The sequence below is a fragment of the Pristiophorus japonicus genome, chromosome 4 (genome assembly GCF_044704955.1).
Source record: "Pristiophorus japonicus isolate sPriJap1 chromosome 4, sPriJap1.hap1, whole genome shotgun sequence".
Lineage (NCBI taxonomy): Eukaryota > Metazoa > Chordata > Chondrichthyes > Pristiophoridae > Pristiophorus > Pristiophorus japonicus.
In genome coordinates this window covers 152,259,270-152,287,061 of record NC_091980.1, presented here as the reverse complement: position 1 = coordinate 152,287,061, position 27,792 = coordinate 152,259,270, and the positions used below count along the sequence as shown (strand labels likewise).

Genomic DNA, 27,792 nt, shown 5'->3' with positions numbered 1-27,792 from the left:
CTCTCCCTCTCTCCCTCTCCCCTCTCTCTCTTCTCCCCCCCCCCACCACACTCTCACTCTCACTCTCACTCTCACTCACAGCCCGTCTCCTTTTTGATTTCCTCGATCTCCTCCTCCCGGAGCAGGCTGGACGCCCTGGATCCCATATCTAGTGCTGTCTGCGGCGCGCGGTGACCACTTCCGGCCGGCCGGCCCGCTCCGCCCCCTCTGACCACTTCCGGCCGGCCGGCCCGCTCCGCCCCCTCTGATCTCAGCGCGCCAGCCTTGTGATGTCAACACGCCGTCCCGTCACCTCGTGGTTCGCCATCTCCCCCCCCAGTGACTCACCCTCCACTGATCCACCGACTCCTTCCCTCACTTCACGATTCATTAAATGCATATCATCCTTTCAGCTCCCCTTGGCTGCAAGCCGTACTTTAATCACTTCCTCACTCCTGTATTCCTGCAGGCCAACATTCCATTCGCCTTGGTTACTTTTTGTATCTGTGCACTCGCTTTTCGTGAGTTCTGTAACCAAATCTCTTGCTCCTTCACATTACCCAGTCTCTTGCCACTAAAAAAATATTTTTATTTATCTTTATTGGATCCAAAGTGGATGACCTCATACTTCCCCACACTTCCAGTTTGTCCCACTCAATTAGTTGATCTATGGCCCTTTATAACTTCCTGGACCTCCCAACTTAGTGTCATCTGCAAACTTGGATATGCAGCTCTCTATTCCTTCATCCAATTGATTAATATATATGGTGAAAATCTAAAGCCCCAGAACAGATCCCTGGTGTGGATGAATGTTGGGAGTATCCCCAACGCACAGATTTGCTGATTAAGATATAGCGAATGCTAGACCATGTACTTGCATACAATGTCACCACCACTTCGGAGTGTTCACAAGTTTGTCCGCCAGCTTTTTCCACAGTAAAAGTCCCAAAAATCTGTTGTTCCCACCCACAAATCTAGCGGCAGCCAATTTGTGCACAGCGACGTCTGACAAACAGCATGGAAATATTTACCATAGAAGACTATTTTTAAGTCTGTGTTGGTTGAAGGATACAACCGGAACGAGACTTAGAACTAAATATTAGAAGCTATAGGATCTTTAGAAAGGACAGGGAAAATGAGAAAGGAAGGGGAGCAGCAACATTGATAAAAGAAACGACAACCATAGTGGAAAGAAGGGATTCCAGTAAAGGTGATAGGTCAATGGAAACACTGTAGGGTAGAGTTGAGGAACAGCAAAGGTTGCAGGTCTCTGGTAGGAACTGCCTAGAAACCTTCTGCATGTCTCACTACTGGTGCCAGTGTCGCATGAAAATGAACCGCTCCTTCCCACACCAGTCTTTCAGTGGCACTTGCTTCCATGCCAAAAAGGGATGAGTTTTCAGGTGTTTCAATGAAGCACCTAATATTCCAGGTCCCGAACTACATGCTGAAGGGTGGAAGATGCCTGTGCGTGGATTTTTTTTAACATGTGGTGGTCGTTGCACATCAGCCACCACACGCGCTTGACAGAGGTAGGTGTTGGTCCAGTGGCAAGGATTAACCAAGAGCAGGACCTGCACAAAGGTCATGTTTTGTTTACAATGGCAGGAGATCGATTGTACAGTTCGAGTTGAGATCAGCAAACCTGAACACAGAGCAGGAATCAAACTTGGGACCTTCTTGGTCTGTATGACACATACTGGGTTGTAATTTTCCACTGAGCCATTTGGCACAAGGCAAGATGACTTCTCCAGCGTCAAGCAGAGTATAACATGGAGATAATATGATGATGAAGCAGCCTCACATCCCCATCACTCTTTTATGGCATGCTTTGACTTATTTAGAGAGAGCTTGAGATGAGACATGGACCACCTGTAGGTTTGTATTTGTGATCATTACTGATGAAAAATATTACCTGTCTAGCACTGTACAGATTGTAGAGCTCTGCGGCATCTGAGAATAACTAATTAGAAGAATGAAGGCTGAATTCCACATACCATGTACTATTCAGATATAACTTCCAGGATCCTGAGTCAACCATCTGCTGGCTCCTCTTCCATGTGTTGAGTCACAGCTCTTTTGCACATTCGCTGGAGGTGGCCCTTTGTGCTGCAGCCTTTGCACAAATAGTCTTTGAACCGACACTGATGAGCCCTGTGATTACTTCTGCAATGGCAGCATGGTGCTACTCGACTTACGTTTGCACCCCTCGGCGGACTCGGAGTTAAAGGACTCGGGGGCCTGTACGCTCTGTCCTAGGCAGATTCACGTTCAACAGTTCTGCCTGTGAAAGGCACCATTCTATTTACAGTACTTGCCGGGTTTGAGTCCTGAGAGTGAGACATCATCTGCTTGGAGCTGCAGCTTGAGGTCAAGAACGCCTGGCTGATGCTGATGGCCTTCTGCAGAGTGACGGTGGTTTCGGCAGACAGTAGCCTGTGAAGAAGGGCCTCATGACTGCTGCCAATTACGAAGACATCCCACAACACATTGGCGAGGGATGTGCTGAATTCACACGGTCCTGCCAGCCTCCTGAGGTTGGCAGCGTACTTCGCGATTTCCTGGCTCTTGGGACGGCGGTGTGTATAAAATCGATGCCTGGCCGTGAGGATGATCTCCTTGGGTTTGAGTTGGTCCCGAATTAGCACTTTCAGCTCCTTGTATGATTTGGTTGTTGTTTTCTCTGGTGTAAGCAAGTCCCTGACGAGGCCGTAGACCGCGGGCCCACAACTGGTTAACAGGATAGCTCTGCGCTAATCTGCCAGCGTGGCCGGATCATTACCTACCAGGTCGTTTGCTATGAAATATTAGTCGAGCCGCTCCATAAAGGCTTCCCAATCTTCTCCCTCTGAGAACTTTTCTAATGCACCGTTAGTCATTTTTGCGTGAAAGTTCGTAATCTTGTTGCCAGTTGTTATGTCTTTAATACTCTTCTGAATGACTCCATGAGGTCGAGTACTGTACTTGAGCTGTTGTGATCTTAGTCCCATTTATTGTAACTCCAGAGTGAGGCACAAGTATGGTGGGCAGCCTTTTATACTGGGCCCTGCACACCTATGCAGGTGACCATCAGGTCTCCCACCGCAGTGTCCTCTAGTGGCACACCTTGTGTGATGATACAGTTAGTATACGTGGTCTACATACATGACATCACTTCCCCCCGCAAGTCTTGAATGCAAATTGACTCGTACATTGACCTGGGCTTTGCCCTTCCTGATTGACCATTGGAGGGTCATTTCTAGCTTGGGTGGGTTGGTAGTGAGATTTGTTGTCAGTGGAGGCCCCCGTGGTTTCTGGTTGTGAGTCCATGACTACTCCATTCTCCCCCCCACACAGATCATGTTACATGCAAGTTGCATTCAAGTTCATCACATGGGTTTTATATTTACATCTTGGTACATTTGTTGGGTGGATTACAGTTGCGTTTCTTTTTGTGTGGTACATTTACATGATCAGTACAGGTACACAAGGACAGTCGAGTTCCAGCACGGCCGGATGAGATCTGGGTCGTCTGGTGGCGGTGCAGAGCCCCATGCTAGTGGGTCTGTGGGCGAGGTGAGCTCATTTTGCTCGAGTTGCCGGAGCTCAGGGCTCTTACCGTTACTCCTAGTGTCGGGCAGGCCCAAAGACAGCTGATGTGTCTGTGACCTCCCTATCCTTTTCATTTGCACAGTGTCGCTGCTGCTCCCTGGGAAGTGGTCTGAGTGAGTGAGCGTTTCGTCAAAGCGACGGTGGGGCTGCCTGGTCCTGTCTAGCAGTTCGCAGGGGACTACTGACTCGCTTTCCTTGAGGACATCGTTGTGAGCACTCTCTAGTTTGGGATCCTGACTGGTCCAGGTCCCATTCGGAGGAGCCGTTGCGGGTGACCTTTGCTCTTGGGCATTGCCGTGGTGGCAAGTGGGTTTATGGGCTGCGCCTTTTCCACTCGGGTTGTGAGTGACGGTAGCCGACTGCGAGCATAGGCACAGTTTACTGTTTCTGGCCCATGGTGGTTCATGCCATCGGGTGCCTGCAATGGTAAACCGATCTGAGACAGGGAATCGCTACCGGTGCCTCTGCTCTCCGGGGATCGTTTACTCTGCGGCTCGTCTACTTCTGTCAGCTGTGGGGACACTTTATGATACATCGTTTTGGTCCCAGGGATACAGGCTACACCACTGGGTAGCCCGTTGGACCTGTATACGACCATTAGGTGTTTGCCCGCTACATTGGCTGATTGCAATTTGCACCCGACATTGCTCAACAACATTTTACTCGTTACAGCTGGACTTTTACATTGGTTACCAATTTCAAGCAGTTCATTCAAAAATGGCGGGTTGCTGGCCTCCTTTAAAATGGCCTTATTACTTTTACCCCAATCGTCTTCCTTGCATGGAACCACGTGTCGTTGCTCCATTAGCGCTGCACCTCGTGGATCTTTTCCCTGTCCATGATGCCGACTGCCGCGATCTTCTTTCCCAGGGATTATGCCACTGAAGCTGGGAAGGTGCCCTCGGATCCAATCTTCCTCCCCAGGAGTCCTGCCACTGAAACCGGTGTTGATTTCTGGATTCTTTTACCTCAATCTGGTTCAGCAAAATTACTGAAACGAATACCGTTTGTGCTTTAAACAAAGCAAGCTTTTATTTAAAAAGCAAATCCCGATCGGGGACTTTATCAGACAGAAGGAATGCAAGTCTGTTCGAACGCACTCACTCCCTACGGACAAAGTGACGTTACATTGTAAAGGGACGACGGTTATACATTTTCGGCAAAAGATAACAAGATAGGGCTAGAGTGACATCCCAGCTCAGCCCATCTCTTTTGATCCCTCCTTCCCTTTGTCCACTCATAAGCCGACCCAAGCATGGTCCGATTTTAAACAAAGACCTTCTGTCAATGTTTCAGGTTAATAACATGATTTAATAAGACCTTGAGGTTTTTCTGCAAGCTGTGGGTTTTGTTTCAATATGTGTTAGTGTTGTAACATTTCGCAGTCTCGAGTCTGAGATGTCATGGCTATTCCTCCATGAATTGTTTGTTAGCTTATACTGTCCCTATACAGTTCCCACGTTCTCAACTTCAATGTCTCTATACAGTTTTAAACATTCACACCGGGAAGGTGCGTTTGGGTTGTCTCGGTCGGATCATCGCCACGCAGTCGTGGTGAGCGGTCTGTGTCTCGGGGGCTGCACAGATCTGCTCTCCGGTGCCTGGTCCAACCGAAGGTGGGGGCTTGCTCTGCCTCTGAGCACGGGGGACGTTGATTGCTGGAGGGATGAAGTCTTCCTAGATCCAATGAATCTTCCCCATCCATCTTCTTCCAAGTAGCGTTGGTCCTGAAACAATCCACAATGGTAAATTGTGCACCGCGCCATCATGGGATACACTTACATCCGCATTACCAACAACTGATATCAGTTCCTTGGTGTAGGTGTGCAGCTTTGCCTGAACCGGGACCAGCTTGAGTCGTTCAGCTTAATCGTTCCACAGCCTCTCAAAGGCTTCCTGGCTCATTGCTGACTGACTTGCCCTGTGTCCACTTCCATGAAGACTGGAACGCCATTTATCTCGCGTGCAATAAAGGTACAGCAGTTATCATGGATGACTTTAATCTACATATAGATTGGGCTAACCAAACTGGTATACGGTGGAGGAGGATTTCATGGAGTGCATAAGGGATGGTTTTCTAGACCACTATGTCGAGGAACCAACTAGAAAGCTGGCCATCCTAGACTGGGTGTTATGTAATGAGAGAGGATTAATTAGTAATCTTGTTGTGCGAGGCCCCTTGGGGAAGAGTGACCATAATATGGTAGAATTCTTCATTAAGATGGAGAGTGACACAGTTAATTCAGAGACTAGGGTCCTGAACTTAAAGGTAACTTCAATGGTATGAGACGTGAATTGGTTAGGATAGACTGGCGAATGATACTCAAAAGAGTTGACGGTGGATAGGCAATGGCAGACATTTAAAGATCACATGGATGAACTTCAACCATTGTACACCCCTGTCTGGCGTAAAAATAAAATGGGGAAGGTGGCTCATCTGTGGCTAACAAGGGAAATTAGGGATAGTGTTAAATCCAAGGAAGAGGCATATAAATTGGCCAGAAAAAGCAGCAAAACTGAGGTCTGGGAGAAATTTAGAATTCGGCAGAGGAGGACAAAAGGTTTAATTAGGAGGGGGAAAATAGAGTACGAGAGTAAGCTCGCAGGGAACATAAAAACTGACTGCAAAAGCTTCTATAGATATGTGAAGAGAAAAAGATTAGTGAAGACAAATGTAGGTCCCTTGCAGTCAGAACTAGGTGAATTTATAATGGGGAACAAAGAAATGGCAGATGAATTGAACAAAAACTTTGATCCTGTCTTCACTAAGGAAGACACAAATAACCTTCCGAAAATACTAGGGGACTGAGGGTCTAGCAAGAAGGAGGAACTGAAGGAAATTCATATTAGTCAGGAAATTGTGTTGGGGAAATTGATGGGATTGAAGGCCGATAAATCCCCAGGGCCTGATAGTCTGCATCCCAGAGTACTTAAGGAAGTGGCCCTACAAATAGTGGATGCATTAGTGGTCATTTTCCAACACTCTGGATCAGTTCCTATGGATTGGAGGGTAGCTAATGTAACCCCACTTGTTAAAAAGAGAGAGAAAACAGGAAATTATAGACCAGTTAGCCTGACATCGGTAGTGGGGAAAATGTTGGAATCAATTCTTAAAGATGTAATAGCAACACATTTGGAAAGCAGTGACAGGATCGGTCCAAGTCAGCATGGATTTATGAAAGGGAAATCATGCTTGACAAATCTTCTGGAATTTTTTGAGGATGTAACTAATAGAGTGGACAAGGGAGAACCAGTGGATGTGGTGTATTTGGACTTTCAAAAGGCTTTTGACAAGGTCCCACACAAGAGATTAGTGTGCGAAATTAAAGCGCATGGTATTGGGGGTAATGTATTGACTTGGATAGAGAACTGGTTGGCAGACAGGAAGCAACGAGAAGGAATAACCGGGTCCTTTTCAGAATGGCGGGCTGGGACTAGTGGGGTACCGCAAGGTTCAGTGCTGCGATCCCAGCTATTTACAATATACATGAATGATTTAGATGAAGGAATTGAATGTAATATCTCCAAGTTTGCAGATGACACGAAGCTGGGTGGCAGTGTGAGCTGTGAGGAGGATGCTAAGAGGCTGCAGGGTGACTTGGACAGGTTAGGTGAGTGGGTTAATGCATGGCAGATGCAGTATAATGTAGATAAATGTGAGGTTATCTACTTTGGTGGCAAAAACAGGAAGGCAGAATATCTGAATGGTGACAGATTAGGAAAAAGGGAGGTGCAACGAGATCTGGGTGATATGGTACATCAGTCATTGAAAGTTGGCATGCAGGTACAGCAGGCGGTGAAGGCGGCAAATGGCATGTTGGCCTTCATAGCGAGAGGATTTGAGTATAGGAGCAGGGAGGTCTTACTGCAGTTGTACAGAGCCTTAGTGAGGCCACACCTTGAATATTGTGTTCAGTTTTGGACTCCTAATCTGAGGAAGGACATTCTTGCTGTTGAGGGAGTGTAGCGAAGGTTCACCAGACTGATTCCCGGGATGGCAGGACTGACATATGAAGAAAGACTGGAATTTAGAAGAATGAGAGTGGATCTCATAGAAACACATAAAATTCTGATGGGATTGGACAGGTTAGATGCAGGAAGAATGTTCCCGATGTTGGGGAAGTCCAGAATCAGGGGTCACAGTCTAAGGATAAGGGGTAAGTCATTTAGGACCGAGATGAGGAGAAACTTCTTGACTCACCGAGAATTGTGAACCTGTGGAATTCTCCACCACAGAAAGTTGTTGGGGCCAGTTCATTAGATATATTCAAAAGGGAGTTAGATATGGCCCTTACGGTTAAATGGATCAAGAGGTATGGAGAGAAAGCAGGAATGGGATACTGAAGTTGCATGATCAGCCATGATCATATTGAATGGTGGTGCAGGCTTGAAGGGCCAAGTGGCCTACTCCTGCACCGATATTCTATGTTTCCATTATCACTAGAGGATAATCTATGGTGCAGGTATACACTCCATACACTTCATCCTGGGACTGAGCTGCCTCTCTAGTCATCTCCTTGTAATCCGCGCTGGAATCACAGCCATCTGCTGACTCCTCTTCCACATGGTGAGTCACAGCTCTTTCGCACATTCGCTGGAGGTAGCCCTTTGTGCTGCAGCCTTTGCACAAATAGTCTCTGAACCGGCACTGATGAGTCCTGTGATTACCTTCGCAACGCCAGCATGGTGCTACTCGACTTACGTTTGCACCTCTCGGTGGACTCGGAGTTAAAGGACTCGGGGGCCTGTACGCTCTGTCCTGGAGAGATTCACGTTCAACAGTTCTGCCTGTGAAAGGCACCATTCTATTTACAGTACTTGCCGGGTTTGAGTCCTGAGAGTGAGTCATCATCTGCTTGGAGCTGCAGCTTGAGGTCATGAATGCCTGGCTGATGCTGATGGCCTTCTGCAGAGTGACGGTGGTTTTGGCAGACAGAAGCCTGTGAAGAAGGGCCTCATGACCGATGCCAATTACGAAGATGTCCCACAACGCATCGGCGAGGGATATGCCGAATTCACACGGTCCTGCCAGCCTCCTGAGGTCGGCAGCGTACTTTGCGATTCCCTGACCCTCGGGGCGGCGGTGTGTATAAAATCGATGCCTGGCCGTGAGGATGCTCTCCTTGGGTTTGAGTTGGTCCTGTATTAGCACTTTCAGCTCCTCGTATGACTTGGTCATCGTTTTCTCTGGTGCAAGCAAGTCCCTGACGAGGCCCACAACTGGTCAACAGGATAGCTCTGCGCTTATCTGCCAGCGTGGCTGGATCATCGCCTACCAGGTCGTTTGCTACAAAATATTGGTCGAGCCACTCCGTAAAGGCTTCCCAATCTTCTCCCTCTGAGAACTTTGTTAATGCAGCAACATTAGTCATTTTTGAGTGAAAGTTCGTAATCTTGTCGCCAGTTGTTATGTCTTTAATATTCTTATGAATGATTCCACGAGGTCGAGTATTGTACTTGAGAAAAAATGGCAGTTATACTCGCAGTTTGAAAAATTTATGGCATGTATACTCTGGAGGGGAAGAGCTAAAGTGATTCAAACACTGCTTCTGTGGACTGAATCCCTGAGGATTGACCAGGCCGATGTTAATTTTGGAAAGAGCCATTTGTACGGCAAAGGCTGTGACATGTATCCTAACTATAGTCACATAAGGTGTGCCATCAGAGGCATTAACATAGAGAAAAAATGGCAGTTATACTCACAGTTTGCAGAATTTATGGCATGTTGTGATCTTAGTCCCATTTATTGTAACTCCAGAGTGAGGCACAAGCATGGTGAGTAGCCTTTTATACTGGGCCCTGCACACCTTTGCAGGTGACCCTCAGGTCTTCCACCGCAGTGCCCTCTGATGGCACACCTTATGTGACTATAGTTAGTCTACATGACACAGCCTTTGCCGTACAAATGGCTCTTTCCAAAATTAACATCGGCCTGGTCAATCCTCAGGGATTCAGTCCACAGAAGCAGTGTTTGAATCACTTTAGCTCTTCCCCTCCAGAGTATACATGCCATAAATTTTGCAAACTGCAAGTATAACTGCCATTTTTTCTCTACTTCTTCAATAACTTTTCTGCACACCTCAGCCCAACACGGACCTGGTGCATAAAACCACAACCGCCCCTCTCCATACAACAAAAATATTTATACAGCATCTTTAACATAATAAAATGGTGCTACAAACGACCAAACCTATACTGTTTTAATCTTAATTGGCATGGAGTAGTTTTGAATGTGGACTCCTTTAGTGCAATGTGGATCAAGTCTGCATTTTTTATCAAACATCATAGGATGTAGACGTCGCTGGCAAAGCCAGCATTTATTGCCCATCCCTAATTGCATTTGAGAAGGTGGTGGTGAGCTGCCTTCTTGAACTGCTGCAGTCCATCTTCTTTCTAGCAGTTTGTAACATGGCCATTTCAGAGGGCAGTTCAGAATCACAGATCAATCAAACAAGGCAAGGACGGCAGATTTCCTTCCCTAAAAGACATTCGTAAATCAGATGGGTTTTTGTAATAATCAGGTAGTTTCCTGGTAGCTTTTTATTCCACATTTATTTATGAAACTGAATTTAAATTCCCCAAAACCGTGGTGGGATTTGAACTCGAGTCTCCGGGTTATTAGTCCAGACCTCAGGATTACCAGGCAAGTAATACGATCACTCGGCTACTGTATCCATGCAATGACACGACCTTGCACAGATGTTGCCCTTTTTCAGCCTCGAACACAGTTTATCACATGTACAACATCCTCATTCAAGCTATTATAAATAAAAACATAAAATGCTGGAAATGTCAGTGGGTCAGGCAGCATCTGTGGAGAGAGAAACCAAGTTAACATCTCGGGTCTGTGACCCTTCGTCAGAACTGGAAAGGTTTGAGATATAACAGATTCTTAAGGAAGTGCAGGGGCAGGGAAATAGGGAGGGGAGGAAAGAACAAAGGAAAGGAAAGGAAGGGAAGAGAAAGGAAAAGAGAAAGAAAGGAGAGTTATTGAGAGCAGTCACCATCACCAGTGACTGCTCGACTGTCATCCAGTAACTCAAACCTAACTGTACTCCACACTAGTCTGGTGCATTGGACACAGCTAGCTCACTTGAATTCAAGGTGAGCTCATCTCATGCATTCGGAAATGATCAATAGCTCTCTAACCCTCTGAAGCCTGGGGACTGAAGCACCTTCCCCAAGAACTTAGTCAGCATCATTTCCTTGATAACTCTTAAGAACATGCATCTTGGTTCAAATGTGAAGTGATCATTTATTTAAGAAACAAAGACAGGACTTGGATATAGCTTTATTACACTTGAATTTAAAAAAAGAGGTAACCCTGTCAGAAAAACAATATCCTGATACTGTATTGTCTCATACAGTGAGGCCATAGACAGATGCCTCATTAGTATAGTCATTTACTGCAGATGTACTGCTACAAAGTTACACTTGTATTTTCCCCAAACTAAGCACTCAGGGTGATTTGTCTTTACATTGTTGTCGAGCTGAGGCAACAAAATGGGAACCTGTGCGGATCCAGGCCCCAGCTCCAGCTGACACTGGGGATAGTGGCAGGGCGGCTTGCTCTTTTCTTTCCTGTCCCTCATCATCAATGATGTACCTCCCTTCCCACAGCATGGCCCAATTGGGAACTGTCTATGGGAAGCCCAAGGCCCATCACTCCAGGTAAAGCACACCACAGCACCAAGCCACTCAGCAGCCTGAAGGTGCTCCAAGTTGAAGCAGGCTCCAGCCACAATGCAGCCCATAGAAGCTTCCCAAAATTTTTATCTTAAGCGTTTTTGAAAACTAGGACAGAAATTAATTTGAAAGACGTGGTTTTTGTTTTGTCTAAAGACCTTTTGAGTGAGGGAGAAACGAGACCAGTTTCTCAGGACAGCAACAAGGGCTGAAAATGACTGATCACCTCAACATGAACACTGAGCTCCGCTATCTCTAGGATCAGCCACAATAAAAAACAGAAATTGCTGGAAATACTACACAGCAGGTCAGGCAGCATCTGTGGAGAGATACAGAGTTAATGCTTCGGGTCGATGACCCTTGGTCAGAACCAGGATCAGCCGATTGAGTTCTCCACAAAGCTGGGCATCGGCAGCAGTGCTTTTCCTCAGTTATACTGGAAGGATGATTTTCTCCAGGGGAGGACAAAGGTCTTCACCACAATTGGGGCTGGGTTCAAGCAGCGGAATCTCTTCATTCTGCATTTCCAATTCATCTTCCCCAGAGACCTCAGCTGCTTCAAGCTCTGGAATGTCATCCATGTTTATTACCCTGTTCGTCGCTTTAGGTTCTCTCTCAAAATGAGGGTACGGTCTCTCCAGAAGGCCATTCTCATCGGTTTTATAGTTTTTCAGAGCATCCCCTCTTCTCAGTCTCTGAATAATAGTTAACTCCTTCAATTCGTACGGAAGCTCTCGAGAGTAATTCTGGTGAGAAAACAATGCACATAAATGTGACTAATCTACATGGACACAAACAGAAACTTAAATCAGAATCAAGGAGTCGTTAAAACCAGCTGCCAGCCTGAACCAGTCTGGCCTACACGCCACTCCAGTTTCACACTATGTGGGGGAATCGCAAAGCACTCTGAAATGGCCCAATGAGCCACTCAGTTGTAAAAAACCAAGGAACAGACAAAGACAGATCTGGCAGCCCAAAACAGGGCATCCCCGAGGTACTCTAGACAATCAGAACGATTGTCGATCACCGCAATCAGTCACCTCATGTTGCAGCACATCCCTTGCTTCTCCATCACCACACAATTGCTTTTCAATTGATTTGGCCAGCCTTGCATGCATGGATTTCAGGAGACTGTGAAAAGACTTGCACGGCAACATCCGTAAAAGGGCTTGAAGGTGTGGTTTTGAAAATATGGAGATATTATAAAAATGATTAATTAAAACTTAACAGATCAGAAAAACAGACTATACTATCTGGAGTGTTAACTAACTGTTCTGTCCAATCCCACACCCTTTTGTTGGGCTTCATCCAATATAGACACTTTCTCTGAGTTTCAGGTCACCATTGAACATTCCTAAAAAGGCTGGAAATAGCATAAAGCTCCCTTTTTCTGTACTAAAATGGTATGTTTTGCATTTCCCAAAGCAGTTGTATTTGCAGCCTCCATAGGGGAGATTTAGCGGGACAGTGTGTGCTGTGATCTGTGCTCCCGCTAACTGCGTAAAACTGCCCACGCACATTTCCCAGCACACTGTTGCATCCCTCAGAGAAAAGCTTTCATCTCATCAGCACAGGTTGCAAACTTTGTGCAACCCTGTGACTTATTTTAAGTCGCAACCTTGATACAGATTTGGCTGGGAAGAAATAATCTACATGTTCCCTATTGATTGCGAGTCCTGGATCGACTTAGGTCAGGTTGTATAATGAACAGCCAGTCATACTGGAGCTATGGATGCCTCATTACAATCAGAAGGGAAAAAATCATTGCACTTGTTTTTTTGTTAACTTTTTCAGACTCATGCCACCCTAGGTGTTTACAAGCTTGAACAATCAGATGAAGCCCTCAATGAGAAGTGGTATATTTTTATACATCATCATCATCATCAGCATCGTCAGTCCCTCGGAATCGAGGAAGACTTGCTTCCACTCTTAACATGAGTCCTAAGGTGACTGTACAGTCCAATACGAGAACCACAGTTCCTGTCACAGGTGGGACAGATAGTCGTTGCAGGAAAGGGGTGGGTGGGACTGGTTTGCCGCACACTCTTTCGCTGCCTGCGCTTGTTTTCTGCAGGCTCTCGGCAATGAGACTCGAGGTCCTCAGCACCCTCCCGGATGTACTTCCTCCACTTAGGGCGATCTTTAGCCAGGGACTCCCAGATGTCGGTGGGGATGGTGCACTCGCTCAGGGAGGCTTTGAGGGTGTCCCTGTAGCGTTTCCTCTGCCCACCTTTGGGCTCGTTTGCCGTGTAGGAGTTCTGAGTAGAGTGCTTGCTTTGGGAGTCTCGTGTCTGGCATGCGGACAATGTGGCCTGCCCAGCGGAGCTGATCAAGCTGAGTCGGGAGCAGCATCGAGGAGGTGCGTGGAGAGGCCTATAAAAGGCTGCGAGGGCGGGCGGTGCGTTGCTGAGTCGGGAGCAGCGTCGAGGAGGTGCGTGGAGAGGTGGAGCTTGTGCAGCTACAGGGAGAAGGCAAAAAAGCTGAAAGAAATAGAAAGGTCACAGCCAAGGGGGTAAGTGATTGGTGAGTAGTTTTTCTTTTTCTTTTTTCTCTTCTATAACAGTGAGTAAACTTTAGCATTGTTGTTGCCAATTTAAGTGTATCTAAGGGTTAAGTCATGGCAGGAGAGCTCGGTCACGTGATATGCTCCTCCTGTACCATGTGGGAACTCAGGGACACTGACGACTACGTGTGCGGGAAGTGTATCCGCCTCCAGCTCCTGACGGTCCGCGTTGCGGAATTGGAGCTGAGGGTGGATGCACTCTGGAGCATCCACAATGCTGAGAATGACGTGAGTAGCGCGTGTAGTGAGTTGGTCTTACCACAGGTGAAGGGTCCACAGCCAGCTAGGGGATGAAAGACCAGCAGGAAGAGCAGTGCAAGGAAGGTAGTGCAGGGGTCCCCTACGGTCATCCCCCTGCAAAACAGATACACCGTTTTGAGTACTGTTGAGGGGGGGATGACTCATCAGGGGAGGGCAGCAGCAGCCAAGTTCATGGCACCGTGGCTGGCTGTGCTGCACAGGAGGGCAGGAAAAAGAGTGGGAGAGCAATAGTGATAAGGGATTCGATTGCAAGGGGAATAGACAGGCGCTTCTGCAGCCGCAACTGAGACTCCAGGATGGTATGTTGCCTCCCTGGTGCAAGGGTCAAGGATGTCTCGGAGCGGGTGCAGGACATTCTGAAAAGGGAGGGTGAACAGCCAGTTGTCGTGGTGCACATTGGTACCAACGATATAGGTAAAAAAAGGGATGAGGTGCTAGGAGCTAAATTAAAACGTAGAACCTCGGGATTGCTACCAGTGCCACATGCTAGTCAGAGTAGGAATCGCAGGATAGCTCAGATGAATACGTGGCTTGAGCAGTGGTGCAGCAGGGAGGGATTCAAATTCCTGGGGCATTGGAACCGGTTCTGGGGGAGGTGGGATCAGTACAAACCGGACGGTCTGCATCCAGGCAGGACCGGAACCAATGTCCAAGGGGGAGTGTTTGCTAGTGCTGTTGGGGAGGAGTTAAACTAATATGGCAGGGGGATGGGAACCAGTGCAGGGAGACAGAGGGAAACAAAAAGGAGACAAAAGCAAAAGACAGAAAGGAGATGAGTAAAAGTGGAGGGCAGGGAAACCCAAGGCAAAAAACAAAAAGGGCCACTGAATATATAGGGGCTGCAGGAGGGGTCAAAATTAAAAATCATGGTTTAAAAACTAGTAGTAAAACACTCTACCTAAACGCACGCAGCATTCGAAATGAAGTAAATGAGTTGACGGCACAAATCATTACAAATGGTATGATTTGGTGGCCATTACAGAAACGTGGTTGCAGGGTGGCCAAGACTGGGAATTAAACATACAGGGGTATCTGACGATTCGGAAAGATAGACAAGAAGGGAAAGGAGGTGGGGTAGCTCTGTTAATAAAGGATGATATCAGGGCAGTTGTGAGAGACGATATTGGCTCTAATGAACAAAATATTGAATCATTGTGGGTGGAGATTAGAGATAGTAAGGGGAAAAAGTCACTGGTGGGCGTAGTTTATAGGCCCCCAAATAATAACTTCACAGTGGGGCGGGCAATAATCAAGGGAATAATGGAGGCATGTGAAAAAGGAACGGCAGTAATCATGGGGGATTTTAACCTACATAGCGATTGGTCAAATCAAATCGCACGGGGTAGCCTGGAGGAGGAATTCATAGAATGCATACGGGATTGTTTCTTAGAACAGTATGTTACAGAACCTACAAGGTAGCAAGCTATCTTAGATCTGGTCCTGTGTAATGAGACAGGAATAATAAATGATCTCCTAGTAAAAGATCCTCTCAGAATGAGTGATCACAGTATGGTTGAATTTGTAATACAGATTGAGGGTGAGAAAGTAGTGTCTCAAACGAGCGTACTATGCTTAAACAAAGGGAACTACAGTGGGATGAGGGCAGAGTTGGCTAAAGTAGACTGGAAACACAGACTAAACGGTGGCATAACTGAGGAACAGTGGAGGACTTTTTAGGAGCTCTTTCATAGTGCTCAACAAAAATATATTCCAGTGAAAAAGGGCGGAAAGAGAAGGGATAAACAGCCGTGGATAACCAAGGAAATAAAGGAGAGTATCAAATTAAAAACCAATACGTATAAGGTGGCCAAGGTTAGTGGGAAACTAGAAGATTGGGAAAATTTTAAACAACAGCAAAGAATGACTAAGAAAGCAATAAGAAAGGAAAGATAGATTACGAAGGTAAACTTGCGCAAAACATAAAAACAGATAGTAAAAGCTTTTACAGATATATAAAACGGAAAAGTGTGACTAAAGTAAATGTTGGTCCCTTAGAAGATGAGAAGGGGGATTTAATAATGGGAAATGTGGAAATGGCTGAGATCTTAAATAATTATTTTGCTTCGGTCTTCACAGTGGAAGACACAAAAACCATGCCAAAAATTGCTGGTCACAGGAATGTGGGAAGGGAGGACCTTGAGACAATCACTATCACTAGGGGGGTAATGCTGGACAGGCTAATGGGACTCAAGGTAGACAAGTCCCCTGGTCCTGATGAAATACATCCCAGGGTATTAAAAGAGATGGTGGAAGTTATAGCAGATGCATTGGTTATAATCTACCAAAATTCTCTGGGCTCTGGGGAGGTACCAGCGGATTGGAAAGCCGCTAATGTAACGCCTCTGTTTACAAAAGGGGCAGACAAAAGGCAGGTAACTATAGGCCGGTTAGTTTAACATCTGTAGTGGGGAAAATGCTTGAAGCTATCATTAAGGAAGAAATAGCGGGACATCTAGATAGGAATAGTGCAATCAAGCAGACGCAACATGGATTCATGAAGGGGAAATTATGTTTAACTAATTTACTAGAATTCTTTGAGGATATAACGAGCATGGTGGAGAGGTGTACCGATGGATGTGGTGTATTTAGATTTCCAAAAGGCATTTGATAAGGTGCCACACAAAAGGTTACTGCAGAAGATAAAGGTATGTGGAGTCAGAGGAAATGTATTAGCATGGATAGAGAATTGGCTGGCTAACAGAAAGCAGAGACTCGGGATAAATGGGTCCTTTTCGGGTTGGAAATCGGTGGTTAGTGGTGTGCCAGAGGGATCGGTGCTGGGACCACAACTGTTTACAATATACATAGATGACCTGGAAGAGGGGACAGAGTGTCAGTGTAACAAAATTTGCAGATGACAAAGATTAGTGGGAAAGTGGGTTGTGTAGAGGACAGAGAGAGGCTGCAAAGAGATTTAGATAGGTTAAGCGAATGGGCTAAGGTTTTGGCAGATGGAATACAATGTCGGAAAGTATGAGGTCATCCACCTTGGGAAAAAAAACACAGTAAAAGGGATTATTATTTGAATGGGGAGAAATTACAACATGCTGCGGTGCAGAGGGACCTGGGGGTCCTTGTGCATGAATCCCAAAAAGTTAGTTTGCAGGTGCAGCAGGTAATCAGGAAGGCGAAAGGAATGTTGGCCTTCATTGCGAGAGGGATGGAGTACATAAGCAGGGAGGTCCTGCTGCAACTGTACAGGGTATTGGTGAGGCCGCACCTGGAGTACTGCGTGCAGTTTTGGTCACCTTACTTAAGGAAGGATATACTAGCTTTGGAGGGGGTACAGAGACGATTCACTAGGCTGATTCCAGAGATGAGGGGGTTACCTTATGATGATAGATTGAGTAGATTGGGTCTTTACTCGTTGGCGTTCAGAAGGATGAGGGGTGATCTTATAGAAACATTTAAAATAATGAAAGGGATAGACAAGATAGAGGCAAAGAGGTTGTTTCCACTGGTCGGGGAGACTAGAACTAGGGGGCACAGCCTCAAAATACAGGGGAGTCAATTTAAAACCGAATTGAGAAAGAATTTCTCCTCCCAGAGGGTTGTGAATCTGTGGAATTCTCTGCCCAAGGAAGCAGTTGAGGCTAGTTCATTGAATGTATTCAAATCACAGAGATAGATTTTTAACCAATAAGGGAATTAAGGGTTACGGGGAGCAGGCGGGTAAGTGGAGCTGAGTCCACGGCCAGATCAGCCATGATCTTGTTGAATGGCGGAGCAGGCTCGAGGGGCTAGATGGCCTCCTCCTGTTGCATGTTCTTATGTTATTATGTGGTCAGTGCTTCAATGCTGGGGATGTTGGCCTGGCCGAGGTCGCTGATGTTGGTGCGTCTGTCCTCCCAGGGGATTTGTAGGATCTTGCGCTCCTAATGGAGGGCTTCACCTGATCATTCGAGGCAGGAACAGGAAAATGCAATACATTCATTCTGCATTCATCAGATTTGCTTTTAACATCAGAGCTTAGTTTCCTGATATTCATTTTTAAATAAGTTGGACAGAAAAGCTCTGAATGTAGAGTTTGGCAAATGCAGTTAAGGGGAAACCAACAGGTTTGCAGAACGACAAAAAATAAAATGCTGCAGATGTTGGAAATCTGCAACAACAGAAAATGGTGGAAAATAAATGTTTCAGGCACAAACCTTCATCAGAACCCCCGAAATGTTAACTTGTCACTTCTCCACATGCCTGGCACAGTATCTGTAGAGAAGTGACAAGTTAACATTTCGGGGGTTCTAATGAAAGTTTGTGACCAGCATTTTCTGTTTTTGGTTCCGGTTTCCAGAATTTTCTGTTTATTTGTTCCTGGCAAAGCTGGCATTTATGGTCCATCCCTAATTGCCCTCGAGGGGGTGGTGGTGAGCTGCCTTCTTTAACCACTGCAGTCCGTGTGATGAAGGTGCTCCCACAGTGCTGTTGGGGAGTGAGTTCCAGGGTTTTGCCCCAGCGACGATGAATGAACGGCCGATATATTCCCAAGTCAGAATGGTATGTGACTTGGAGGGGAACGTGGAGGTGGTGGTGTTCCCATGCACCTGCTGTCCTTGTCATTCGAGGTGGTAGAGGTCATGGGTTTGGGAGATGCTATCGAAGCCTTGGCGAGTTGCTGCAGTGCATCTTGTAGATGGTACACACTGCAGCCACGGAGCACAGGTGGTGGAGGGAGTGAATATTGAAGATGTTGGATGGGATGCCAATCAAAAGGGCTGCTTTGTCCTGGACGATGTTGACCTTCTTTAGAGTTGCTGGAGCTGCACTCATCCAAGCAAATGGAGAGTATTCCATCACACTCCTGACTTGTGTCTTGTAGGTGGAGAAAAGCCTTTGGGGAGTCAGGAGGTGAGACACTCGCTGCAGAATACCCAGAATACCTGCGCTTGTAGCCACAGTGTGTGTGTGGCTGGTGAGTTAAGTATCTAGTCAATGGTGACCCCCAGGATGTCGATGGTGGGGGATTTGCCGATGGTAATGCCGTTAAATGTCAAGGGGGAAGTGGTTAGATTATCTCGTGTTGGAGATGGTCATTGCCTGGCACTTGTGTAGCATGAATGTTATTTGCCACTTATCAGGCCAAACCTGAATGTTGTCCAAGTTTTGCTACATGCGGGAAGGGACTGCTTCATTATCTGCAAAGTTGTGAATGGAACGGAGCACTCTGCAATCATCAGCGAACATCCCCACTTCTGACCTTGTGATGGAGGGATTGATGAAGCAGTTGAGGATGGTTGGGCCGAGGACACAGCCTGATTTTTCGGTACGCCTGGTACTGCTCCTGGCATGCTCTTCGACACACCTCATTGAACCAGGGTTGGTCCCCTGGCTTGATGGTAATGGTAGATATATATATATATTTATATATATACACACACACACACCGGGCTATGAGGTTACAGATTGAGGTGGAATACAATTCTGCTGCTGCTGATGGCCCACAGCATCTCATAGATGCCCAGTTTTGAGCTGCGAGATCAGTTCTGAATTTAGCACAGTGGTAGTGTCTCATAATACGATGGAGGGTGTTCTCGGTGTGAAGATGGGACTTCATCTCCACAATGGCTGTGTGGTGTCTTACCAATATTGTTCTGGACTGATGCGTCTGTGACAGGTAGATTGGTGAAGACAAGGCCAAGTAGGTTTCTCCCTCGTGTTTTCTCACCTTCTGCAAGCCCAGTCTAGCAGCTATGTTCTTAATGACTCGGCCAACTGGGTCAGTCGTGGTGCTCCGGGCCAATGGACATGGGGGTAGGGGGGGCTTCAGAGTACGTTCTGTGCCCTTGCTACCCTCGGTGCTTCTTCCAGGTGGTGTTGAACATGGAGGCGTACTGATTCACCAGCTGAGGGAGGGCGGTAGGCGAGGATCAGCAGGTCTCCTTGCCCATGCTTGACCAAGTGCCATGAAACTCCGTGGGGTGAGGACTCCCAGGGTCACTTCCTCCCAATTGTGTATCATTTTCCCAAACCAGATGGTGGCAGTGATGCGGACAGTGACGGGGGAAGATAGAGGAGCAATATGTCAGCAATTTCTGTGAAGTCCAAAAACCATAGGACAGTAATAGTAAGGGATTTTAACTATCTTAATATTGATTGGAACAAATATAGTGTGAAGGGTATAGAGGGTGCAGAATTCTTAAAATGTATTCAAGTGAACTTTTTCAGTCAGTATGTAACAAGCCCAACACGAGGGAGGGCGGTTTTGGATTTAGTTTTGGGGAATGAAGCTGGGCAGGTTGAAGGGGTATTAGTGGGAGAGCACTTGGGTGCCAGTGGCCATAATTCAGTCAGATTCAAGTTAGTTATGGATAAGGACAAGGATAGACCAGGAATAAAAGTCCCAAATTGGGGAAAAGCTAACTTTGCTAAGTTGAAGAGTGATTTGGCCACACTGGACTGGAAACAGCTACTTGTGGGTAAATCAGTGTCGGGACAGTGGGAGGCATTCAATGAGGAGATCCAGAAGGCTCAGGCCAAACATGTGCCCTTAAAAGAAAAAGGGTGGGAATAACAATTCTAGAGCCCCCTGAATGTCTAGGGACTTACAGGAAAGGATAAAGGAAAAAAGGGAAGCTTATGTTATATACAGACAGCTAAATACAGGAGGAATCAGGAGGTAAAATTAAAAAGGATACTAGGGAATGCTAAGAGAGAGCATGAAAAATTCTTGGCAAGTAAAATGAAGGAAAACCCAAAAGATGTTCTATAAATATATTAAGAGCAAGAGGATAACTCGAGAGAGTGGGGCCTATTAGAGACCATGAGAGTAATCTGTGTGTGGAGGCAGAAGATGTTGGTAGGGTTCTTAATGAATATGTTGCATCTGTTTTCACAAAGGAAAGGGGCAATGCAGATACTGCTATAGAGGAGGAGTGTGGTATTCTGGATGAAATAAACAGTGAGAGAGGAGGTATTAAGGGATTTAGCAGCTTTGAAAGTAGATAAGTCTCCAGGCCCGGATGAAATGCATCCCAGGCTGTTGAGTGAAGTAAAAGAGGAAATAGCAGAGGCCTTGACCATCATTTTCCAGTCCTCTTTGGATTTGGGCATGGTGCCGGAGGACTGCTAATGTAGTACCCTTGTTTAAGAAGGGAGAAAGGGATAGACCTAGTAATTAGAGGCCTGTCAGCCTAACCTCAATCGTGGGAAAATTATTGGCTAAATCCTGAAAGACAGGATAAATCTACATTTAGAAAGGCAAGGATTAATTAGGGACAGTCAGCACAGATCGTGTTTGACTAACCTGATTGAATTTTGAGAGGAGGTAACCAGGAGGGTCGATGAAGGTAGTGCGTACGATGTAGTGTATATGGACTTTAGCAAAGCTTTTGATAAGGTCCCACATGGTAGACTGGTCATGAAGGTTAAAGCCCATGGGATCCAGGGCAAAGTGGCAAGTTGGATCTAAAACTGGCTTAGAGGTAGGAAGCAAAGGATAATGGTTGATGGATGTTTTTGTGACTGGAAGGATGTTTCCAGTGGGGTTCCGCAGGGCTCAGTGCTGGGTCCCTTGCTTTTTGTGGTATATATCAATGATCTAGATTTGAATATAGGGAGTATGATAAAGAAGTTTGCAGATGACACTAAAATTGGCTGTGTGGTTGATAATGAAGAGGAACGTTATGGGCTGTAGGAGGATATCAATCTACTGGTCAGGTGGGCAGAGCAGTGGCAAATTTAATTTGGAGAAGTGTGAGGTAATGCATTCGGGGAGGGTTAATAAGGAAAGGGTATACACATTAAACGGTAGGCCACTTAATAGTGTAGATGAACAAAAGGACCTTGGCATGCTTGTCCACAGATCCCTGAAAGTAGCAGGCAAGGTGGATAAGGTGGTTAAGGCGGCATGTGGAATGCTTGCCTTTATTGGCTGAGGCATAGATTATAAGAGCAGGGAGGTTATGCTTAAATTGTAGAATACTTTGGTTAGGGCACAGCTGGAGTACTATGTGCAGTTCTGGTCGGCGTATTATAGGAAGGACGTGATTGCACTTGAGGGTGCAGAGCAGATTTACTAGGATGCTGTCTGGAATGGAGAATCTTAGCTATGAGGACAGATTGGATAGGCTGGGTTTGTTCTCATTGGCTCAAAGGAAACCTCATTGAAGTGTATAAAAGTTTGAGGGGCCTGGATATAGTGGATAGCAAGGGCCTGTTTCTATTGGTCTATTACGAGGGGGCATAGTTTTAAGGTGGTTGGTGGAAGGTTTAGAGGGGATTTGAGGGGGGGTGCTTCTTTACGCAGAGGGCTGTGGGGATCTGGAACTCGCTGCCTGGAAGAGTGGTGGATGCAGAAACCCTCACCACTTTTAACAGGTGCTTGGATGGGCACTTGTGCTGTAACCTGCAGGGTTACAGACCTAGAGCTGGTAATTGGGATTAGACTGGATGACCTTTTGTTGGTTGGCGCAGATATAATGTTAAGTATTGCAGGGAATAGAATACGGCCAGGGTGATCGCCTGGACTAGTTTCGATTGCCTTGATGGGTCGGAGAGGAATTTTCCCAGATTTATCCCCCCCCAATTGGCCTGGTTTTTTGCCTCTCCCAGGAGATCATATGGCTCCGGTTGGGGTGGAGTGTAGAATATTTCAGTATAAGGGGTGTCGCAGTTGTGTGGGGCGGACTGGTTGGGCAGGGTGCTCTTTACTTTTTCGCTGTTGTTCATATGCAACCTTCAGGGCTGCTGACCGAGGGCCATTTGGCTCTTTGTTGGCCGGCGCGGACACAATGGGCCGAAGTGGCCTCCTTCTGCACTGTAGATTTCTGTGTTTCTACACCCAGGGATGGGAAGGGAGGAGTCTGGCTGATGGTATGATTTTGAGAGTAGGATGATGTCAGGCTGTTGCCTGACTAGTCTGTGGGACAGCTCTTATTTTTGAACGTTAGTGAGGGTCAACTGGGCTGGGTGTGCCTTCGTTGCGTCTGAATCCGGTGCCTAGGTCGATGCCTTGTGGTCCGCCTGGTTTTATTATACTTTGTCATAGCGGTTTGGTCGGCCATTTCAAAGGGCAGTTAAGAGTCAACCACCGTCTTGGATCTGGAGTCACATAGAGGCCAGACCTGGGTAAGGGCGGCAGATTTCCTTCCCTAAAGGACATTATCTTTAAAAACCCAACTCGTTCACTAATCATTGCAGATCCTGCCAGGGTGGGATTTGAACTCATGTCTCTGGATTACTACTCCAGTAACACAACACTCCCATACCCTGTACCTAATGTGTATGTTCCATTAAAAGGGAGAATAATGACAACAGTTGTTTAGGTATTATGGAGAAATTAAACTCAGTGCTAAGGGTTACTCCTGTAAGCAAGCACTCACAAGAAACCGCCCCCTTCCAAAAAAAAGTTTAATTTCTTTAATTTTTCTTCCCATGCAGTACTGAGGTGCAGTTGCACTGTCGAGGTGGATTAGAAGTTAATTCAAATGTTTTTTTTGAGCTAAAGCTTGATGCGTACCAAAAAACAATTGTTGGGAAACTCTAATTTTAAATAAAAGCACCTTGTCTGAATACTGCTAACTGACTAGCATTTCAGCCCCCATTACTACAGTGCTGACAGAGCAAAACACAGCAACAATGCTGGTGATAGAAGCCCAACCAGTTTGATAGGTTGCCGAGAGTGTCGACACACCTAATGCAAGATTTCTGTTCAACTGTGAGCGCAAATGAAACACAGGCTATTACTCATCAAGTGCCCACTTCAAGCATCGAGCTGGGGGTTACTTGGCAGGATGGAAAAGAACAGAAGTTAGAAAGAAAATAGCAAATGGTGGAAATCGGAAATGAACAGAAGTGTCTGGAAATGAACAGCAGGTCGATCAGAAGAAGACTGGGTCACACCTGCAACAGTTAATCTTTCCCTTTCAAATGCTGACCAGCCTGCTGTGCATTTCCAGCGCTTCCTATTCTGGACACAACATCAGTGGCTATTGTACACAGAGCTCAACAGTCAACCAAGTCATCTTTAGTGCCGCTAATATGGTTTTCCAACAGTTTTCCCGAAGCTTGACTTAAAGTGGGCTTAACTTGGTTTCAATTTAATGTGTCTGCTTCTTTGTGAATTCAGGTAACTTTATACTGCATTTCAGAAATTCTGCCGAGACCGACGAGCTAGCATGCGTTAGCTGGACATTCTCTATTATACCACCGTGTAGCTACAACCAGCCATCTACACAAGTGGAATCCACTGTGTTGCATACTGCCTCTGAATCCAGCACAAAAGTAGGCATTATGTAACTAGTTCGGACGAAGGGGAACGTTAACTCTGTTTCTCTCTCCACAGTTGCTGCCTTGGCTGCTGAGTTTTTTGTTTCGGATTCCAGCATTTTGCTATTGCATTATATAACTAATATTGCAAGAATACCTTTCAAGTTTGTCCCTCCTGTAATTCTCGACCCTTGCGGTTGTCCCAAACTCTATTTTAACGATGTCAGCTATGGCTTAGTGAGTAGCACCCTTGCCTGAGTCAGAAGGTTATGGATTCGAGCCCAAATCTAGAGACTTGAGCACATAATCCAGGCTGACACTGCAGTGCAGTACTGAGGGAATGCTGCACTGTCGGTGGTGCCGTCTTTCAGACGAGATGTGGACGCAAAAGATCCCATGGCGCTATTTTGAAAACGAGCAGGGAAGTTATTCCAGTTCTGGCCAATACTTATCCCGGAATCAACATTACAAATCGATTATCTGGTCATTATCACATTGTTGTTTGTGGGAGCTTGCTGTGTGAAAATTGACTGTTGCGTTTCCTACATTACAACAAAAATTACTTCATTGGCTATAAAGCGCTTTGGGACATACGGTGGCTGTGAAAGGTGTCATAGAAATGCACGTCTTTCTTTACAAGCTCCCCATCAGACTGTACCAGAAGAGCGCTGGTTAAAATACAAAGAGTTTGGGACAGTAACAAGAGTTGCAAATTACAGGAGGGGCAAACTTGAAAGGTATTGTTGCAGGGTAATGGACATGGTGGCACCCCTCCCCCAATATTAGTTACATAATGTCCAGCTTTCATGACAGATGCCGACACGGCAAGCGATTCCCAGGTGGGCAGAGGAAATGTTGCAAGGACACTCTCAAAGTGCAACATCCCCACCGACACCTGGGAATCCCTGGTCAGAGACCACCCTAAGTGGAGGAAGAGCATCCGGGAGGGCGCTGAGCACCTCAAGTCTCAACGACGAGAGCATGCAGAAATCAAGCGCAGGCAGCGGAAGGAGCGTGCAGCAAACCAGTCCCACCCACCCTTTCCTTCAACGACTATCTGTCCCACCTGTGACAGAGACTGTAATTCCCATATTGGACTGTACAGTCACCTGAGAACTCGCTTTTAGAGCGGAAACAAGTCTTCCTCGACTTTGAGGGACTGCCGATGATGATGAAATGACGCAGTATGCAACAGAGTGTATTTCCACTTGTGTAACAGCAGCCTCAGAGAACTGCTATGGGAACTGCTAAGTGGAGTCAGGTATCTACTTTGGAGGAAGGGAACCAATTTGCTACTTATTCGCCAGCTGCTCAGGCTCACCTAGTAGCCCACTTCAGAGTGACACAGATTGTGGGGGTCATGGGGAGACAAGAAAATAGAGGAAAGCCCCTGAAGGAATCTTATCAAAAAAGCATTTCCCCGATTGCCAAGCAGTTCTTACCTCATTGCAGTCCATGGTGATGCTGGGCATATTTCTGTACATGCTCAGGTAGTTGTCCACCTGAGTTGTGAAATCCAGCATTAACTTGTCCATCAGAGCAGAGCGCAGTGAAAGAAGGTACACCACTTCCAATACTGCACTCTGCATCAAGCGTATTGGGAGTGGCCGGCAGGTCCACACCTTGGGGTTAACCTGCACACCAAACACAGACAACACGAGGAGAGAGAGAAATTAATCGTGGTAGCCAGTGATTTCCTTTCAAATCCATCTCAAGTTCAGCCCCAAGTAAAATAAGTTACCTTTCTCCCCGAACATCTTTCAGAGATTCCCTTAGACTGTTTGTGGTTAGTATATTCCAATTTCACAAAACCATTTACTACACTTAGCATATTGCGCTGTCCCAAGAGCGCCGACATCAGCAGTAATGCCTCCAGCACCATCATTGATGATGGACTCGGCCCACCCACAGACGAGTGATATGGCCAATTTGGACCATCCAGAGTCAATGCTATGGGGGTGGGGCACAACAGAAGAGAGAACATCTAACTACAATTTATTGGCCAAGTGCTCAGGGGGCTGTGTGAGGACGGGAGTGTGCACGGGGTGGGGGGGGGGGGGGGGCGGGGAAAGAGACCATGCTCGCTCCCAAGTGGGGGAGAGTGCGCGCGCTCCCAGGTGGGGGGGAAAAGCGCGTGGGGAGTGTGCACTCCCAGGTTGGGGGAAAGTGTGTGAGGGGAGGTTATAGATTGCAAATAGTTGAGGCCCCAGCACCAATCCCTGTGGCACCCCACTAGTCACTGTTTGCCAACTGGAAAATTACCCATTTATCTCGACTCTGTTTTCTGTTAGCCAATCCTCGATCCATGATAATATATTACCCCCAACCCCGTGAACTTTTATCTTGCGCAGTGTAAAATTTACCAATATCTCTAAAAGATTCCAGGTACCTTTCCCCTACAGAGGAGAAGAATCCCTTTCTGGGCTTTTAAAATGAGTTTAAAGGGGCAGACGAAGCCTGCGGGGGATAAAAGGGGATGCATTCATGGAGACCCCCCCCCCCCCCCCCCTCCAGTGTTTGGACTCATAGGAAAGGGAATTCAAAATGGACCTAAATTACAGAAGCTTGAGATCCCCTAAACATCTATGGGAAGGAGCATATCAATTTTAAGATTCTACAACATTTTGGCTGCAAAAAAAAAAAAGAGTTACAGGAGGTGGGGCCAAATTCGTGTATTAAAGACCCCAGACTGTCTGGGGAACTATTCACCCTCTAAGAGATAATCGAATTACCCAATCAAGCACAATGGAAATCATGGTCAAGAAACTGGACAATTCTAAAACAATGCATAACCAGTGATAGCACATTCTCACACCCTAATCGAGTTACTGCTGACAAAGGAGACATTTGAAAATCAGTGGACAGTACAGTTTAAACAGAGCCCAAGAGATCTGATGGGAGATAACGGAGCCTTTTTTTGGAATATATCTATCCCCCAGTTTTACAAGGAAAGACCAGCAAGGAGCAGCACGCAGACTAGCAGAACACAGAAACTAGCAGAAGACAGGAGAGAAGCAGAGCACAGACACAAGCAGCCGGAGCTGGGGAGTGAAGAAATGGAGCAGAGAAGGAAACTACCAGAACTCATCAAGAACTGACGGAGCACGAGGCCCACGAAACGGAAGGTTGTCAGCAACCAAATTGACAACCAGCGAAACGACCAACCAAAACCAACTCAGCAAAAACCGAAGAATTGACATTAATTTCCACTCTACAATCTACTTCGGAACGACCAACGGGTGAGAAATTACCAAAAGGGATGAACTAAACTATTCCTAACCAAAGAAAGTGGGTACTTACCCCATACATCCAAAACGCAACTTACCGCATCAACGGACGCACCCCAACCGAAGACTACGCAGTCCGAAGTCCTCTCCTCCGACCGGGGTACGGCTCGCCGAGAAGGCCAAGTGCAGCGAACCCCGAAACCGCGATTCACCAGCAACTGTCAAAAGGGATTGGTGAGCATAGCCCCTGAACCCCCCAGAGCTATAACTTCGTTAGTTAGG

General features: G+C 46.5%; 2 protein-coding genes across 3 annotated transcripts in view; both read right to left on the bottom strand.

The window, feature by feature from the left end:
* chp1 (calcineurin-like EF-hand protein 1) overlaps positions 1 to 214 on the bottom strand; it is a 38,626-nt gene extending 38,412 nt beyond the window's left edge. Inside the window, exon 1 of the mRNA XM_070878651.1 lies at positions 80 to 214. Coding sequence (XP_070734752.1) covers positions 80 to 146 — 67 coding nt within the window. The 5' untranslated portion in view covers positions 147 to 214. The remainder of the gene's footprint in view (positions 1 to 79) is intronic.
* Positions 215 to 10,849: 10,635 nt separating this feature from the next.
* The window catches only part of exd1 (exonuclease 3'-5' domain containing 1), a 72,906-nt gene continuing 55,963 nt past the window's right edge, over positions 10,850 to 27,792 (bottom strand). For both annotated transcript variants that reach the window (XM_070878648.1, XM_070878649.1), the window contains 2 exons: positions 25,726 to 25,917; positions 10,850 to 12,002 (listed from right to left, as the gene is read on the bottom strand). In XM_070878648.1, the coding sequence (XP_070734749.1) occupies positions 11,688 to 12,002; positions 25,726 to 25,917 (507 nt within the window). In that variant the 3' untranslated portion in view covers positions 10,850 to 11,687. The remainder of the gene's footprint in view (positions 12,003 to 25,725; positions 25,918 to 27,792) is intronic.